Raw genomic sequence first — 17,783 nt, forward strand, 5'->3', positions numbered from 1 at the left:
TTAGATATCGCATAGGATAAGCCGCGTTACCGCGATAGTATTAAGTTTATTGTGTGTGTGTGAATAAACGGCATAAAAGCCCGATTAGTTAAGTGAAACCGGTGTTTCTCCAGTGTTTCTCTCTATTCGCCTTGCACCCCCTTTCTCCCACATCTGAGACTAGCTCGGTAAAACCTCCCAGGCCCATCAGGCATGGAGGATATGTGAGTCCTGCACAGGCAGAACATCACAACTTAAAAATATAATATTTGAAATAGGTATATAAAACTAAGTTGATTGTGCCAGCCGTATTCAAACTGACCAAGCCGTATTCAAACAGCCGGGTTCAAACTGACCAAGCAGCCTCGCGCGAAAATCGTGTGCGCAAAGCTACTCCGCAAGATGACGGCTCTCAGTCAGGTGTTCAGAGTAGGTCTGCACACGTGCAGGCATTCCCTCGCGAAGCTGCTCGGGCAGTGTGGACCCGTGTAATGTTCGTTCGTGCGAACGCAGCATAATGTTACGACCGTTTGTCATATTATGAAGGGCTCAAATAGAAAGCCCAGAGCGGTTCCTACTTTTGCTAGATTTCTAGCCCATCTTGTATAGAGAATTAAGTTAGAAAGAGACAAAAAGTATCCTGTGTCATTCGTCCGTCTTGCCGTGAAAGACGTCTGTCCGTCCGTCCGTCCGCGGATAATCTCAGTGACCGTTCGGTTAGCACTAGAAAGCTGAAATTTGGTACCAATCTGTATATCAATCACGCCGACAAAGTGGTAAAATAAAAACTGAAAAAAAAATGTTTTGTCAGGGTACCCCCCCTACATGTAAAGTAGGGACAGATGTTTTTTTTTCATTCCAATCCCAACGTGTGATATATTGTTGGATAGGTATTTATAAAAATGAATAGGGGTATACTAAAATTGATTTTTGATAATATTAATATTTTCCGAAATAATCGCTCCTAAAGAAAAAAAAGGTGTCCCCCCCCCTCTAACTTTTGAACCATATATGTTTAAAAAATATGAAAAAAATCACAAAAGTAGAACTTTATAAAGACTTTCTAGGAAAATTGTTTTGAACTTGATAGGTTCAGTAGTTTTTGAGAAAAATACGGGAAACTACGGAACCCTACACTGAGCGTGGCCCGACACGCTCTTGGCCGGTTGTTCGTACCTATATTATTTTGTCTCATAAGAAACATTTATTATTTCTTTCCTAAGATAAAGTTACGCATCTTATCAAGCATATTGTTTTGTAAATTGAATGAAGAAAATGTTTGTAAATAAAGCCTCTTTGTACTATGTACCCTGTATAATGCGGGATTATAAACCTCCTCAGTTCTCGTGTACTATTATGTCGTATGGCTTTATTCCTGTTAATAACCTAACCGCAAAATAAAATTCTGAATTAACCTCCGAACGCGACATAGTCTTAGACCGATTTTCATGAAACATGGCTAAGAACGCTCCCGACTAACTCAGCTTTCAGACAAAAAAAAAAAAACTAAATCTAAATCGGTTCATTCGTACGGGAGCCACGATGCCACAGACAGACACACACACAGATAGACAAACAAATAGACAGACATACAGACAGACAGACAGACAGACAGACAGACAGACACGTCAAACTTATCACACCCCGTCGTTTTTGCGTCGGGGGTTAAAAATTAAATTAGTTTACATGTACAAATTTTTATACATATTCAAAAAACTATTTTGAACTTTTATTGTGTTACAAAGAGTTCTAAATTCAAAAAAAAACCGGCCAAGAGCGTGTCGGGCCACGCTCAGTGTAGGGTTCCGTAGTTTTCCGTATTTTTCTCAAAAACTACTGAACCTATCAAGTTCAAAACAATTTTCCTAGAAAGTCTTTATAAAGTTCTACTTTTGTGATTTTTTTCATATTTTTTAAACATATGGTTCAAAAGTTAGAGGGGGGGGACGCACTTTTTTTTCCTTTAGGAGCGATTATCAAAAAACGATGTTAGCAAACCCTTATTCATTTTTAAATACCTATCCAACAATATATCACACGTTAGGGTTGGAATGAAAAAAAATTTCAGCCCCCACTTTACATGTAGGGGGAGTACCCTAATAAAACATTTTTTTCCATTTTTTATTTTTGCACTTTGTCGGCGTGATTCATATACATATTGGTACCAAATTTCAGCTTTCTAGTGCTAACGGTTACTGAGATTATCCGCGGACGGACGGACGGACGGACGGACGGACGGACGGACGGACGGACGGACGGACGGACGGACGGACGGACGGACAGACAGACATGGCGAAACTATAAGGGTTCCTAGTTGACTACGGAACCCTAACAAAACAATTGTCCGGGGATCACAGAGAGCCTCTTCTATGATCCTACCGACTGCGCCAGTTAGATATTACTCCCATTTATGTGAAAAGGTATTTTAAGAGTCGTTTAGGTACATAACGTACAACTTTGGAGGTATCTTTTTACTGTACTATAGCATAGATTAATTAAAAGAAGATCCATCCTATACATTAAAATGCGACCGCTTAAGAATGCGCATACACTACACCACACATAAATGGCGCCAGTGGCGCCACAAAAAAATGTCTTATAGCTTTCGATTATACTTGAAGATGGCGTTAAGTGTCACTTTTGACATATATTTATGGCTCGAAAGTGAAACTTAACGCCAATCTACAAATAATCGATGGCAACAAGGCGTTTTTTTGTGGCGCCATCTATGTGTGGTGTAGCGTATGCGCGTTCTTAGGCGGTCGCATTTTAATGTATGGGATGGTATGATCGCAGTTCAGCTAAAGCATACGCCACTTGCGCATACGCCTCGGCGGGCGTCGTGAACGCGCCGACTTTTACGTGAAGCTCTTCTGCTAGGCGTGAGAATGGTAATACTTAAGAGGAACCTTCCTAAGATAGCATAACAACATCCCACCTAACAGAGCTTGTCAAGCCAACACCGTCGCTAGAAAAAGCGCCTTTAAAATTGTAGGCGTGAATTTTGAACGTGAACCATAGTCATTTTAAATTCCGTCTCTTTCTGTCTTTTTTTTGGCAGACCACGCCAAATGGCTCGATACTATTGGTCACGATTCTCAGCCACGAGGAAATTAAGGATTTCCCCAAACCTACGCGGAACCGGGCTCTAGCCGACCAAATCATCACTACTTTGAAAAAACTTGTATCTTCTTCTGTCAATGAAAAGAAAAATGTCATAAGTATGTATACAGAGTGGGGCCTGTAACAAAGGCGAAGAATTGAACTCTAGGCTATTCTCCTTATACTGATCGACATTTGTTCGGTGACTTTTAAAAATAATTTGTATTTTGATTTTTATCACCATTGAAAGTTTTTTCTAAGAGGTAATGTATTGCGAATGCTGTTAAGTCTAAAGTGTGACAGACAAGTCAATGACAACAATAATGGCGTACATTGAAGCGAATATTTATTTTGTATGAAAAATTAAAAATTTAAAGACTTCATAATCTTTAAAAGTCACTGAACAAATGTTGATCAGTATAAGGGGAATAGCCTACAGTTCAATTCTTCGCCTTTGTTACAGGCCCCACTCTGTACAGTTATGAAGAGCGGTGCCTCCTAGCACAGGTTATTTCGCAAATAACTTACAAGGAGACACCAGCAACTGTAAGATTTTGTAAAAAAAAAATGTATACAAATAAATAATTTTGATTTTTTTTTAATAGTATGCAACGGATATAGACTTACTGCGTTTTAACTTTGAGGAGCAGTGTGAGATATGAGATTTTTTCAAAGTAGTGACGGAATATCGCTCGATAGTATGAATATGCTTAAGCATTGTCGTCTCTCAACGCATCCGTACACATATTTATACTAACGAGCGTTGTTTGGTCGTCGAAAGCCGACTCCACGTCGATACGTTTAGGGAGACCCAGAGTTTTCACACTATCCGATCCGATATCGGAATTCGGAAGGATGTCAAACGCAAAAAAATCAAAGATGGCGTCTTTAAAGTATAAGATAATGGGCCGAATACGGACTTTGCCGAATACGAATATTCGGCCGAACATTCTGTTCAGCTGTTACCGAACCGAAAATTCGGCCGATATTCGGTTCCGCCATATTTTAAATCCTGGCTTAGATTTAAAAACTTTTCAATGATTGGTACCTAGTTACATGTATCTTACTAAGGCTCTTAATGTTCCTATAATTTAGTGCATAAGGAAATTTTGCTCTTTGTTTTTTAAGTTATGTTATTTTTACTTTTTTACAAAATTATTGTATTTATATTTTAACACATCAACTCCCTTTGGTAGTTTCTTAGAGTGCTGAAATACGAGTATGTAAGAAGTCATTACTCGCTCTATTTATTTACTTTGTTTATTCGCTAAATTTTCGGCAATGTAACCGAACTATTCGGCCGAATACGAACATTGAAAAAATTGCCTAATATGCCGAATACCGAATATTTGCCGAATATTCGGCCCATCTCCAGTATAGGATATCGGATAGTGTGAAAACGTACAAAGATGAAGAGCTGAAAGCTTACAGAATAGAAGGTTTACTCACGGGTACTAGAAACCGCCGCAGTTCAGCTAAAGCATACGCCACTCGCGCATGCGCCTCGGCGGGCGTCGCGAACGCGCTGACTTCCACGTGAAGTTCCTCTGCCAGATGTGAGAACTTCGGGTCACCTGACACTCGGAGTTCTTCTTCCTGGAGAAATGGAGGGAAGTATTAGGCCAGAAACTATATTTGTATTGCATAATGAAGCAAAAATAGCACGGTTCCTGGCCATGGAAAAGTTTCAAATAGGTATTTAAAAATTATAGACATTTTTCATGACAAATATGAGTTTCAATTTGGCGGATCTGTGCGGATTCCAATTTCAATACAACAATCCACAATCGTCAACACCACTACCGTTCCCATTCTACCATCGGACTCTTAGACGCACGGCGGGTTTGCATCCTTTCTTGGTAGATATTCCGCGAATTCGCACGAAGCGCTTTGCTTCTTCTTTTCTTATGCGCATGCACTGCCAAGGAGTGGAATTCCTTGCCGGCGGCTATATTTCCGAGCTCATATAACTCGGCGACCTTCAAATCAAGGGTGAACAGTAGGGATGTACCGACTAGTCGCCGACTAGTCGGGAAAGCCGACTATCCGGCCACATTTGTAGTCGGCGATTAGTTGGCGACTAGTCGGCAAAAAGGGCCGATTAGTCGGTACTTCATTAGTGATAGAAAAACAGTACAAAATTAAATTTTTAAAGTTTAAAAAGTTTAGTTGTGGACACTTGGAGACCTTATACATCTCCAAGATTATGTGTTTAATGTTTAATGTTTATCTTACTTTAATTTTATTGTATAAATCTATATTTCCTTCCTTTGTAACATACGAGCACAGAATATAGTGTCTTACAGCTATGTTTTATTATTTGAATATTTAATTTAGCCTGGCAGCTTAAACATGTCATGCACACTTAAAAGTCTTTGCTGCGGTGGCGTCGTTGATCGGGTCGCCACCTTCCCGAATAAAGGTTGAGGGAGGCGATGGCTGAGATATGCGTCATACTCGTGAACGGGTGCCGTCTGTGAAGACCGGTCTGTTTAAGCTTACTGGGGCTGTTATAACTTAGTAACTTTAATTCTAATTTTTATTAAATTAGGACACTTTGTTCGGTTGTCGTTTGTTTCCTTTCTTTTAGTGAATATTTTAAATATATGATTTTGACTCATGGAGACCATATACATCTCTAAGGAGAATTAGATTAAGTAGATATACATTTTATTTTTAGTTGTGACATTTAGAGTCATTTGCACCTCTAAAGTAATTTTAGACTTTTTTTTTGTATTTGTACTTTTTATATTAAAATTTAGTGTAGTTCTTGGTTGTAATTCGACATTTAGAGACCTTCTACATCTCTAATTAATTGTATAGAGTTAACTTTAGTTAGAACTTAGAATTAGTATATAATAGTATCAATTGTAATTTCAACTCAATTTTAAATATTTTTTTAAATACCTATGTACATGTGACGTGTAAAAGTGCCCCTGTGGCCTATTTGCTGAATAAATTATTTTGATTTTGATTTTGATTTTTGAATTACCATATGAAAATTATGCTTGTATTATGTAACTATTCGTAATTCCTATTTTTTTTGTCTAAATAACAAATATCTGTATTTATCACATAAATAAATATCCCACCTAGGATTATCGACTTCATAGGCAGGATCACTACCCACTAAGTCAAGCCGGTTGTCAAAAATGGAAAATGTATATAAACATTGTCATGAACCTTTGAACTTGCAAAAAATCATGAAAAGCGCGTTCGAAGGACCAAAAATGACATTCAAAATGTGAATTTAGTCGAAAATTACGTTTTAATTAATCGGCCACCCAAGCGCCGACTAGTCGGTAGTCGGCCTAGTCGGCCAAATCAATAGTTGGTACATCCCTAGTGAACAGGCATCTTTTGAGCGAGCTCACTCACGTCTCACGTCTTTTCCTTTGGCTAGTCTGTGGTCAAGAGTAAGCCCATTCATAATTAAAAAAAAATGGCGACAAGAAGCGCAGGACCAAAAATTTGACGTTGTGAGAGGCGTAATACAGTCAGAGTCCAAGTCTAATTTTGAGTAGCAAAACCAATGAAGTAAATAAGCGAGAGCTCAGCTTCTAGGGTTGAAAAAATACGACAAAACAGAGAAAAGGTAGGTAGTGCCCTTGCGCTTCGTTTGGCTCTTTTTGGCGGCACGGTAGATATAAGGGCATTTTCAGAATTTAGGACACCCCAATTAGCGTAAGTTGTTAACAAAAATTAACTCGCTGTCAGTTTGATTCTGAAAATACCCATAACTATACACGTTAAACTTCCGTGAGACATATTCAAATAATTAATTCCGAATTGGCCCGAAACATGTCGCAGCAATAGCGATATAATAACGTGAGTACAACCGTATTTCAATTAATTATACCCATAAGTACCTAATAAAGTTTTGTTCTTTATTTTTCGACCGGTCTGGCCTAGCGTGTCGCGGTCCCGGGTTCGAATCCCGGTAAGGGCATTAACTTTATTTGGGTGATGAGCACAGATATTTGTCCCTGGGTCATGGATGTTTTCTATGTATATAAGTATTTATATATTAAATATATCGTTGTCTGAGTACCCACAACACAAGCTTTCTTGAGCTTACCGTGGGCCTCAGTCAATCTGTGTAAGAATGTCCTATAATATTTATTTATTTATTTAAGACCTATATGAATGTGACGTACCTTCTGTCTGTCTTTCATAGAGCCACGGCCGAGCACGGCCATTTTACACAGCGTGTCTTCTTGTAACCTCTTCAAGGAGTTGCCTTTGGGGCCCAACAGTTTTCCAACGAAGTTGAACTGCGAACAAAACATTTAGTCATTTAAGTATATAGTAAAGTTATTTATTTTACAAGGGGGCAAAGTTGTTGTTTAACCGCACGTGCCAATATTGATACCCGAGCAAGCAAAAGATTCCATCATTGAACTGCGAGCGTAGCCAGTGGTTCAAAAAGTGAGATTTGCGAGGGTTTCAAGGCACGTAGGTTATTAAAGCTAGAAGCTGTCTACAAGTTGTATTCGACGGGTACCATGGCGGCTGGGTGGAATAGAGGTAACGGCGTTAACCGCGTAAGATGAAGACCCAGTTCCGATTCTTGGCTCGACTACTGGTGGATTTCGTCAGCTTTTCTTTAGTTTATATAGTCTACATATTTAAATTAATAATTTTTAGGGTAGTTACCTCTATATATCATGTGTCATTCAACCTCTAGTGTTATGACTACTTATATGGTATAGAACATCGATGTTTTGATTAGGAAAACTAATAGAGGATTATTTTTGAAGCGTTTTTTTTTGTCCGTTGTATGCAAGGTTGTATGCAAGGCTTTACTAATTAGTAAACAATTATAATGTCTTGAAACGGACCCAGACAATTGTTTCTAAAAGTGTATATGTTTATCTTTAACTTTTATTGTGTTAGTAGCCTACTTTAATTCTATTTCCAATAAACACAAACATTGAAAATCATCCCTCTTGTTCGCTAGACGTAGTGTTTCTCCACTCGAACCATAGAGGAATAAGTAACGGAAGAGTTGTAACTCCATACATCAGCACAGAGAACCTCCTATAGAGTGCTAATATTGTAAATTTTTTGCGCGCTACAAATCACCAGTGCTTGGGGCGCGAGGAGCGGGAGGGGAATGTGTTTAGCGCGCTGCGATTGGTCGTTTCAAGGACGGCAGGCAGTCGCGCCAGATGAAAAGGGAGTCGCGTAAGTAGCCAGTGTAAGTTGACCTATGCCGGCTCTGAATAAATTATAAATATGATTTATTTGTGGAATGTAATACCGTCTGTTTTTAAATTTGATCTTCTTGTTACCTTTCCACACCATTTCACACTACAGGTGGACATATTTAAGGCATCAAAATACCCTTTTTCAATTTTTTTATTGCGAAAAACACGAGCTGCTTTCGGGTCGGTTACTTGGTCGTTACTGATCGGGCACGGCGAGCGCCCACGCTTATATCATGGCAAATACAAGTAAGGCTGGTGACCGCGAGTCGTCTTGTAATGGATGTCTATAGGGGTTGGTCTGTGTACATCAGTAAATATGAGTTATTTGTATAGACATAGTTAAGTGACATCTAGCGACAATCATGCGTCAATCACGCGTCAAATAGCGTGAGTTATCATCAGTACCACTACTCGATACTAGGTGGCAACTGTGTCTCGTCTGCCAAAAATTTAATATTAGAACAGTTTACAACTTATATTACAAGCAGAAGGAATTGAAAACAGAATACTGATTAATACTATTGTAATATTAGCTAAAAATTGGTGAGAATTAGACTTTTCGTTCGTCGCGACATCTATTGACAAGTAGCAGTACTGATAATTTAGGCTAGTTGACGCGTGATTGTCGCTAGATGTCACTTAACTATGCCTATACAAATAGCCCGCATTTACTGATGTATCGAGTTACAACTCTCCCCTTACTTATTCCTCTATGGCTCGAACGTACCTAAAGCAATTTACAAAATGGCGACCCGGCCAATCACGGGACAAGTGTCGCAATCACTGCGGATCCAGCGGGTTGTAGCAAATGTTGATAAAATAATCCTTTACAGTACATAATGTTGATTTTTCTGCACTAGTACGCAAAGTAGTACATTTCTTGTTATTTTGAAACTTCAAAAGGTCAAATGCACTGTAAAAGTTGTAAAACGTACTACACATGTGAAGGAGAAATTCGTAATTCGTGCCGATTTAAAACACTCCTTTAAGTTAGACTTATATTGACCGGGATATAGACCGTGATTACCTTTTTGATTTTTGTCGTAATCATGATGCATGCAACTGCGTCGAAATATCGGGAGCTCGACAAAAATCAAAAAGGTAATCACGGTCTATATCCCGGTCAATATAAGTCTAATGAAAATAACCGTGAATCATTCAAAACTCTTACTCCTTTAAGTATTGTTTTAATTTATTGCCACTCGTTTCATTTTTCTCGTACTTGTATCATGATGTACTAATTCTTGAACTTGCAAAGTAGCAAGAGTTATCTGATTATGGCTAGGATTAACATCACAGTTTGACGTTTTTTAGGGTTCCGGAGTCAACTAGGAACCCTTATAGTTTCGCCATGTCTGTCTGTCCGTCCGTCCGTCCGTCCGTCCGTCCGCGGATAATCTCAGTAACCGTTAGCATTAGAAAGCTGAAATTTGGTACCAATATGTATATCAATCACGCCAACAAAGTGCAAAAATAAAAAATGGAAAAAAATGTTTTATTAGGGTACCCCCCCTACATGTAAAGTGGGGGCTGATATTTTTTTTCATTCCAACCCCAACGTGTGATATATTGTTGGATAGGTATTTAAAAATGAATATGGGTTTACTCAGATCGTTTTTTGATAATATTAATTTTTTCGGAAATAATCACTCCTAAAGTAAAAAAAAAGTGCGTCCCCCCCCCTCTAACTTTTGAACCATATATTTAAAAAATATGAAAAAAATCACAAAAGTAGAACCTTATAAGGAATTTCTAGGAAAATTGTTTTGAACTTGATAGGTTCAGTAGTTTTTGAGAAAAATACGGAAAACTACGGAACCCTACACTGAGCGTGGCCCGCTCTTGGCCGGTTTTTTTAAAAACAAAGTTACATAAATTGAAATATATATTACATATAGTAATGTGAATTTCAATCCGAAGGTTGCAGGTTCGAGCCCTAGCTCGTACCAATGAGTTTTTCGGAATTCATGTGCGAAACGTCATTTGATATTTGCCAGACGCTTTTCGGTGAGGAAAAACATCATGAGGAAACCGGACTGATTCAAATGCCTAGTTACCCTTTGGGTTGGAAGGTCAGATGGCAGTCGCTTTCGTAAAAACTAGTGCCTATGAAAAATCTTGGGATTAGTTGACACAGCGGACTCCAGGCTCCCGTGAGCCGCGGCAAATGCCGGGATAACGGGCAAGAATGATGATGATAGTAGTGTGACTACTTGAAAAAGAACAAATCAAAAAATATTCAATAAAATAATTTGATTTGTTCCCTAGTTCTTAATATTGTCTTCGGTTACCGCGATAGTTAGGTACTCATGAAATAAAACTATGGAAACGGATTAAATCGCGTATAATGAATTTACAATTCATCCCGACGTTTCGAACACGTTCGTTTCGAGCGTTCGTGGTCAACGGGTGACAGGAAAAATTACAATGTGCAAAAGCTACCCACATACAAGAAATATTAACGAACCATGACTATAAATAATATAGATTTCTAAGGCAGGTAAGGATTCCTCAGTCACCCGTTGACCACGAACGCTGCAAAATGTTCGAAACGTCGGGATGAATTGTAAATTCACTATACGCGATTTAATCCGTTTCCATAGTTTTATTCCCTAGTTACTTACTTAATTAAAATTTCCAACTTCAATAAAAGCATTATGCTATATCAGTTGAGTTAGTTTCGAGTGTTGTGCACACATAATAAGCCAAATACCCTCAGTAAATACTCCGCGTGTGTTTGAGTTGAAATTGGTTCGAGTTTCGGGTTGGGTTGGTTTGACTTGCCCAACTTTGGGTATGTCCCCTAAGGCTCAGGTATTACCGGAAGCGAGTAAGCGATGGGCCATCGGCGGTAGAAACGAACAAAAGTCGCTCCTGATGTGTAAAAAATGAAAATTTTGAAAAAACCCTCGACCGCGACATAGTAGACCGATTTTCATGAAACATGGCTAAGAACACTCCCGACTAACTCAGCTTTCCGACAAAAAAATACTAAATCTAAATCGGTTCATCCGTTCGGGAGCTACGATGCCATAAACAGAAACACAGACAGACAGACAAATAGACACACAGACAGACCTTCAAATCAAGAGTGAACAGGCATCTTCTGGGCGAGTTCACTCCATCGTAGGCCACGTCTTTGCCTTTGGCTAGTCTGTGGCCAAGAGTAAGCCCATTTATAATAATAATAAAAAAGACAGACAGACAGACAGACAGAGAGACAGAGAGACAGAGAGACAGAGAGACAGAGAGACAGACAGACAGACAGACAGACACGTCAAACTTATAACACCCCTTCGTTTTTGCGTCGGGGGTTAAAAGAGACGCGAAGATAGCGCGAGCGAGTTATAGTTAGTCGCCGAGTGATCCATACTAATATTATAAATGGGAAAGTGTGTGTGTCTGTTTGTTTGTCCGTCTTTCACGGCAAAACGGAGCAACGAATTAACGTGATTTTTTAAGTGGAGATAGTTGAAGGGATAGAGAGTGACATGGGCTACTTTTTGTCTCTATCTAACGCGAGCGAAGCCGCGGCCAAAAGTTAGTTTACTATAAATCACTAGCTCTCTCTTTTACTTACACGGGAGCGATTATCTTTTGTTCCTCTCTATCGCTGATAGCTCATCACTAACTCGTTTTTGGTGGAACCAGTGCCTTAAGAATATGTGAGGCAAAGCTCCTAAATTCAAAAGTTAATTAATTTAGATTCTGATTCAGACTGTGAAAAGGCCTACTGTTGGAAATTTAGTATCAACCTGTTCACATTATGGCGAACCATATATGTACCTGTGTTATAAAGGTCTACAACATATTCTGTACGGGTATTGGCTGTATGGGTATTTTTACACGATTCATACTCAGAATCGCGAAGTCTTTTGATCCCGATAGGAAATGTCCCAAGATTTCCGTACACTTTTCAAACCTTCCATTCCGTTACCGCCATACAAAATATATGAAAAGATGGTAACGGAACGGGAAAAAAGCCTTGGGACACTTTTTTTCTCCTATTAGGATTGAAAGAACTCGCGATTCTGAGTGGAAACTACATAAAAATTTCCAAATCCAAAAAAAGTGGGGTGGACAACTTTGAAAAAAAAAATGGCCCACATTTCTCTCTTGATTTTTAGGGTTCCGTACCAAACAGGTACAGAAGGAACCCTTATGGTGCGACTAGACTAGAGCGGCCATTGCACTAACAAGCAGGAGCAGTCGCTCTCGGCTCGAGGGCTCTCCAGACCTTCAGGCGCCCCCTAGCGAAAGCACTAGTCATCTGCACCCCCACTCATGCCTGTAAACCCCTTTAATATGGCCGCCGGGTGAAACTCAAACTTTATCATCACACTACAACAAGAAACTGTAAACAATTAAACTGAATTGAATCTAAGAATTTTGGAAAAAATATTTTTCATCACATTCATACACTAATAGTTATTTGTTATACAAGGGGGCAAAGTTGTATTTTAACGCCGAGTGTGGAATTGAAAAACGAGCAAGCGAAAGGATTCTATAGTTGCACCACGAGCGAAGCGAGTGGTTCGAAAATAGAATCCTGAACTTGCGAGTTTTTTAACACACGAGAAGTAAAATACATTTGCGCCCGAGTGTAACACAAAACTTTTCCCCTCACTATAGCGAGGAAACTACAACGCAAAAAATGCGTTTATCACTGCTTCCAGTAGTTCCACAGGTGGTAAATCATCTTTATTACTAGATTCACCTACTTTTATCAATTTTAAAGCAGTTAATTTGACTTTGTTCAAGGTCAAATTACTTTACCCACTAGTGGATAAAATGCGTTTTTACCCGCTGGTATTAAAGGACAAAACACGTGTTTCCGAGCTAGTGAGGGGAAAAATATTTTGTACGGGTATTGGCTGTGTGGGTATTTTTACACGATTCATACTCAGAATCGCGGTCTTTTGATCCCAATAGGAAATGTCCCAAGATTTCCATACACTTTTCAAACCTTCCATTCCGTTACCGCCATACAAAATATATGAAAATATAGTAACGGAACGGGAAAAAAGCCTTGGGACACTTTTTTTCTCCTATTAGGATTGAAAGAACTCGCGATTCTGAGTGGACACTACAAAAAAAAGTGGGACAACTTTGAAAAAAAAATGGCCCTCATTTCTCTCTTGATTTTTAGGGTTCCGTACCAAACAGGTACAAAAGGAACCTTATGGTGTGACTAGACTAGAGCGGCCATTGCACTAACAAGCAGGAGCAGTCGCTCTCGGCTCGAGGGCTCTCCAGACCTTCAGGCGCCCCCTAGCGAATGCACTAGTCATTTGCACCCCCCACTCAAGCCTGTAAACCCCTTTACAGGGTAAAACTCAAACTTTATCATCACACTAACACAAGAAACTGTAAACAATGAAACTGAATTGAATCTAAGAATTTTGGAAAAATTATTTTTCATCACACTCAAACACTAAATGTGATTTTCCACGCAGGCGGGACGGGAGTTGTAGGAAAATCGTTCACCCAAGGGAGTTATGACATTTCTAGTACCGTATTTAACATATACTTATATTGAAAGTGTGATGAAAACATTGTGTAATATTGCAAACTCGAGTCTGAAATCGCTCCGGCAAGCCGTCGCAATGTTAACTTTCGTTAGTAATATTCAACTTCCTCCCCTCGTTGCACAATGTACTATCCATACTAAGTAATATTACAAATGGGAAAGTGTGTGTCTGTTTGTTTATCCGTCTTTCACGGCAAAACGGAGCGGCCAATTGTCGTGATTTTTAAGTGGAGATACTTGAAGGGACGGAGAGTGACATAGGCTACTTTTTAACCCCCAACGCAAAAACGACAGTGTGTTATAAGTTTGACGTGTCTGTCTATATGTGTGTCAGTCTGTCTGTCTGTCTGTTTGTATGTCTGTCTGTCTGTGGCATCGTAGCTCCCGAACGGATGAACCGATTTAGATTTAGTTTTTTGTTTGAAAGCTGAGTTAGTAGGGAGTGCTCTTAGACATGTTTCATGAAAATCGCTCCACTGTGTCGGGGGTTTTTTCATTTTTTTTTTATAGGCCTGGGTGCCTAGCCGAATGGCACAATCGCTCACGAAACGCTCACGAAACGAAGCGTTAGTAGATATCTATCTCTATCGCGCTTGCGTATTGGCGCGACAGAGCCAGCGGCGTATCGCTTTCGTTTGGCGTCGGAGAAATGCCATTCGGCTACGGGGCCTGTTCCGATATAGATAGGATAGAATACTCTTTATTGGCATACCTCAGCAAAAGATACAGTGGATACTTGGATAGACAAAACAAATGACTATATAAATATTAGAGGCATGCGGTCTTATCGCTAAAGAGAGATCTCTACCAGACAACCTTTGGATAGCGGGAATAAAAAAACATAATCAAAAAGACTACATTTTTGTGAGAACTCTGGCAGCTCCGATAGGTATATTTTGGTATATTTGACGACCGGTCTGGCGCAGTCGGTAGTGACCCTGCCTGCTACGCCGCGGTCCCGGGTTCGAATCCCGGTAAGGGCATTTATTTGTGTGATGAGCACAGATATTTGTTCCTGAGTCATGGATGTTTTCTATGTATATAAGTATTTATATATTATATATATCGTTGTCTGAGTACCTGCAACACAAGCCTTCTTGAGCTTAACCGTGGGACTCAGTCAATCTGTGTAAGAATGTCCTATAATATTTATTTATTTATTTATTTTATTTATTATGTGATGGCGATTGTACCTAGACGAGGATGGATGTTGGAGAGGACTGCAAACACGCGGCCACGTTGAGCACGAGCACACACTTGGTCATTGGCTGTCGTAGCCGTAGGTACTCTTTATATGAATACTAGCTTTTTTCCGCCCGCGTACTTAAATCGTCATAATGAATACTGTGTGGGTAGGCGACCAGGAGGTAAGACAAAACGCCAATGTCAACGTGTATATTTATTACAGATAGGTACTTAGGTATACCGGGTGGGGCCCGTAACAAAAGCAAAAAATTAAACTGTAGGCTGTACTCCTTACACTGACCAACATTTCTTCAGCGACTTTTAAAAATAACTTGTATTTATCACCTTTGAAAGTTTTTCCTAAGAGGTAATGTACTGCGAATTCTGTTAAGTCTAAAGTGTGATGACAACGTCAATGACAACAATAGTGGCGTCCATTGAAGCTAATATTTATTTTGTATGAAAAATTATAAAATTAATGACTTCATAATTTTTAAAAGTCGCGGAAGAAATGTTGGTCAGTTTAAGGAGTACAGCCTACAGTTATTTTTTTTTTGCTTTTGTTACAGGCCCCACCCTGTAGGTACATTTCATACATAGCAGGTCATTCCAACTGGTAGGTACTTCCTAGCTACGGAAAACCGTACAGTGGCCGGCAAGGTTGAGCTCAACCACTATAGGTGCAAAAAGCCAAGGGACAGTCTGTGAACCTATCTGTCTGTGTACTCGGTAACGTCCCGTAAGAGTAGCAGAATCTATCGTGTTACAATACTAATATTATAAATGGGAAAGTGTGTGTGTCTGTTCATTTGTCCGTCTTTCACCGCAAAACGGAACGACGAACTGAAGTGATTTTTTAATTGGTGATAGTTGAAGGGATGGAGAGTGACATAGGCTACTTTTTGTATCTTTCTAACCCTTAAAATGGGGGGTGAAAGTTTGTATGGAGCATCGAATTTTACGCGAGCGAAGCCGCAGGCAAAAGCTAGTAATATATATTTAGGAATGCCCCTGTGAAGTTTCGAAAAAAAAATCAAAATAATCTTGTTTTCCCATACAATTATGACATTCCAAGTGGCAGGATAAAATCAGTCTCTTGTGTACGCCACAGTTTAACCTACATCCCACAGTCGACTTCTACGACACCCACGGGAGGAAAGGGGGTGAACTCTTGATCCGTCATCACACGGGACTAAAACATTTCATACGAATATTTTAAATAAATATGTTTTCGTATTTGATAGAAAAATAAAAATGAAATAAATGCCAACCGGCTGTCAAAGGGCTGTACTTTTAAACCAACAAGATAAAAATAAAATGTAAGTCGATTGGCTGTCAAGCTCTGTAAAGTACCTCTCAGACGTTCACGGGTTCAAGCACGTGTTTACCTACCGCTACCCTTCAGCTTATATAACGGGCTGTTGAAAACGTTTTCTATTCGCGTAAGTGCGTTTTCACATTAACTATCCGATCCGATATCGGATGTCGGACCGATATCCCATACATTACAGGCGCCATCTTGGATTTTTACTATTGAAATCCTTCCGACATCCGATATCGGATCGGATAATGTGAAAACGGCCTAAGGCACTGGTCCCACCAGACGCGAGTGAGAGCGATGAGCTAACAGCGATAGAACTAAACTAATGACAGTCGCTTCCGTGTAAAAAAAATACGCGATGATAGCGCGAGGGAGTTCTAGTTATAGTTAGAATAGAATAGACTGGAATAGAATGTATAGTCAGGGACCAAACGACCTCTTTTACAAAAAGTCGTCGACATCTCTTCTAAATACCTAAAACAGGTATGGATGTGTTCCTCGTTATCTCCAGATTACGAATTGACCTGTTTTAGTTTAAGGAGGGGGGACGGGTTGAGAAAAAGGGGGAGAAAGATGGCGGCCGACCATCATAGATATTTATTCACATCTCGAGTCCTATGCCACCAATCTGTTCGTGCAAGGTGTCGTTTGAAAGCTTATTAAACCTACTTTAATTGTTTTTAAATAACTATACTCATAAAAGTAACCGTTTACGAAATATTTGAAAATATGTGTTTTTTTATCGCGCATTAATTGCACAAGTACTAGAAAAAATGCGTCTAACTCAATAAACAATAACTTTACCGCAATTGATGTTATTATAAAATTTTCGCGTCTATTCATGCTCTTTCTAAAAATATAAGTTTCATTGGTATATGATAATATATAACCATGTAATTACGAATTTGGTTTAGCAGGAGTCACTCTGCCCGGTCGCAGAAATGGGCGCTGACCGTAGTAAAGTATTCAATATTTTTGAGGTCCTATTTTACGGATCCATATGCGAGAGGTATCGTTTCAAAGCTAATTAAACCTACTATATTTTTTTATAAATAACTATAATCATAAAGGTAGCTGTTTAGAAAATATTTGAAAATATGTGTTTTATAGACCATGAGTCGCACAAGTACCTACTGGTAAAAAATGCTTCTTAATCAATAAACAACAACTTTCCGGAATTGATGTTAGTATAAGATTTACGCGGAATTTTGTGTGCTTTCTAATAACATAAGTTTTATTGGTGTATGATATTATATAACCAAGTAATTACAAATATGGTTAAGTAGGGGCCACAGCGCCCGGCCACGTATGGATGCTGACCGTCACCAAATTTTCTATATTTTTCAGATCCTATTTTATTTAACAGGAATCTTTTGAAAGCATATTATGCGTACTATCATTGGTTCTCAATAATTTTAGTTGTAACTGTAGTAGCTAACAAAATATTTGAAAATAT

General features: G+C 39.1%; 1 protein-coding gene across 2 annotated transcripts in view; it reads right to left on the minus strand.

The window, feature by feature from the left end:
• The window catches only part of LOC125237727 (KH domain-containing, RNA-binding, signal transduction-associated protein 3-like), a 275,954-nt gene that overhangs the window by 25,404 nt on the left and 232,767 nt on the right, over positions 1 to 17,783 (minus strand). For both annotated transcript variants that reach the window (XM_048144893.1, XM_048144892.1), the window contains exons 4-5: positions 7,239 to 7,355; positions 4,531 to 4,677 (exon numbers count right to left, since the gene is read on the minus strand). In XM_048144893.1, the coding sequence (XP_048000850.1) occupies positions 4,531 to 4,677; positions 7,239 to 7,355 (264 nt within the window). The remainder of the gene's footprint in view (positions 1 to 4,530; positions 4,678 to 7,238; positions 7,356 to 17,783) is intronic.

The sequence above is a fragment of the Leguminivora glycinivorella genome, chromosome 22, assembly GCF_023078275.1.
Source record: "Leguminivora glycinivorella isolate SPB_JAAS2020 chromosome 22, LegGlyc_1.1, whole genome shotgun sequence".
Lineage (NCBI taxonomy): Eukaryota > Metazoa > Arthropoda > Insecta > Lepidoptera > Tortricidae > Leguminivora > Leguminivora glycinivorella.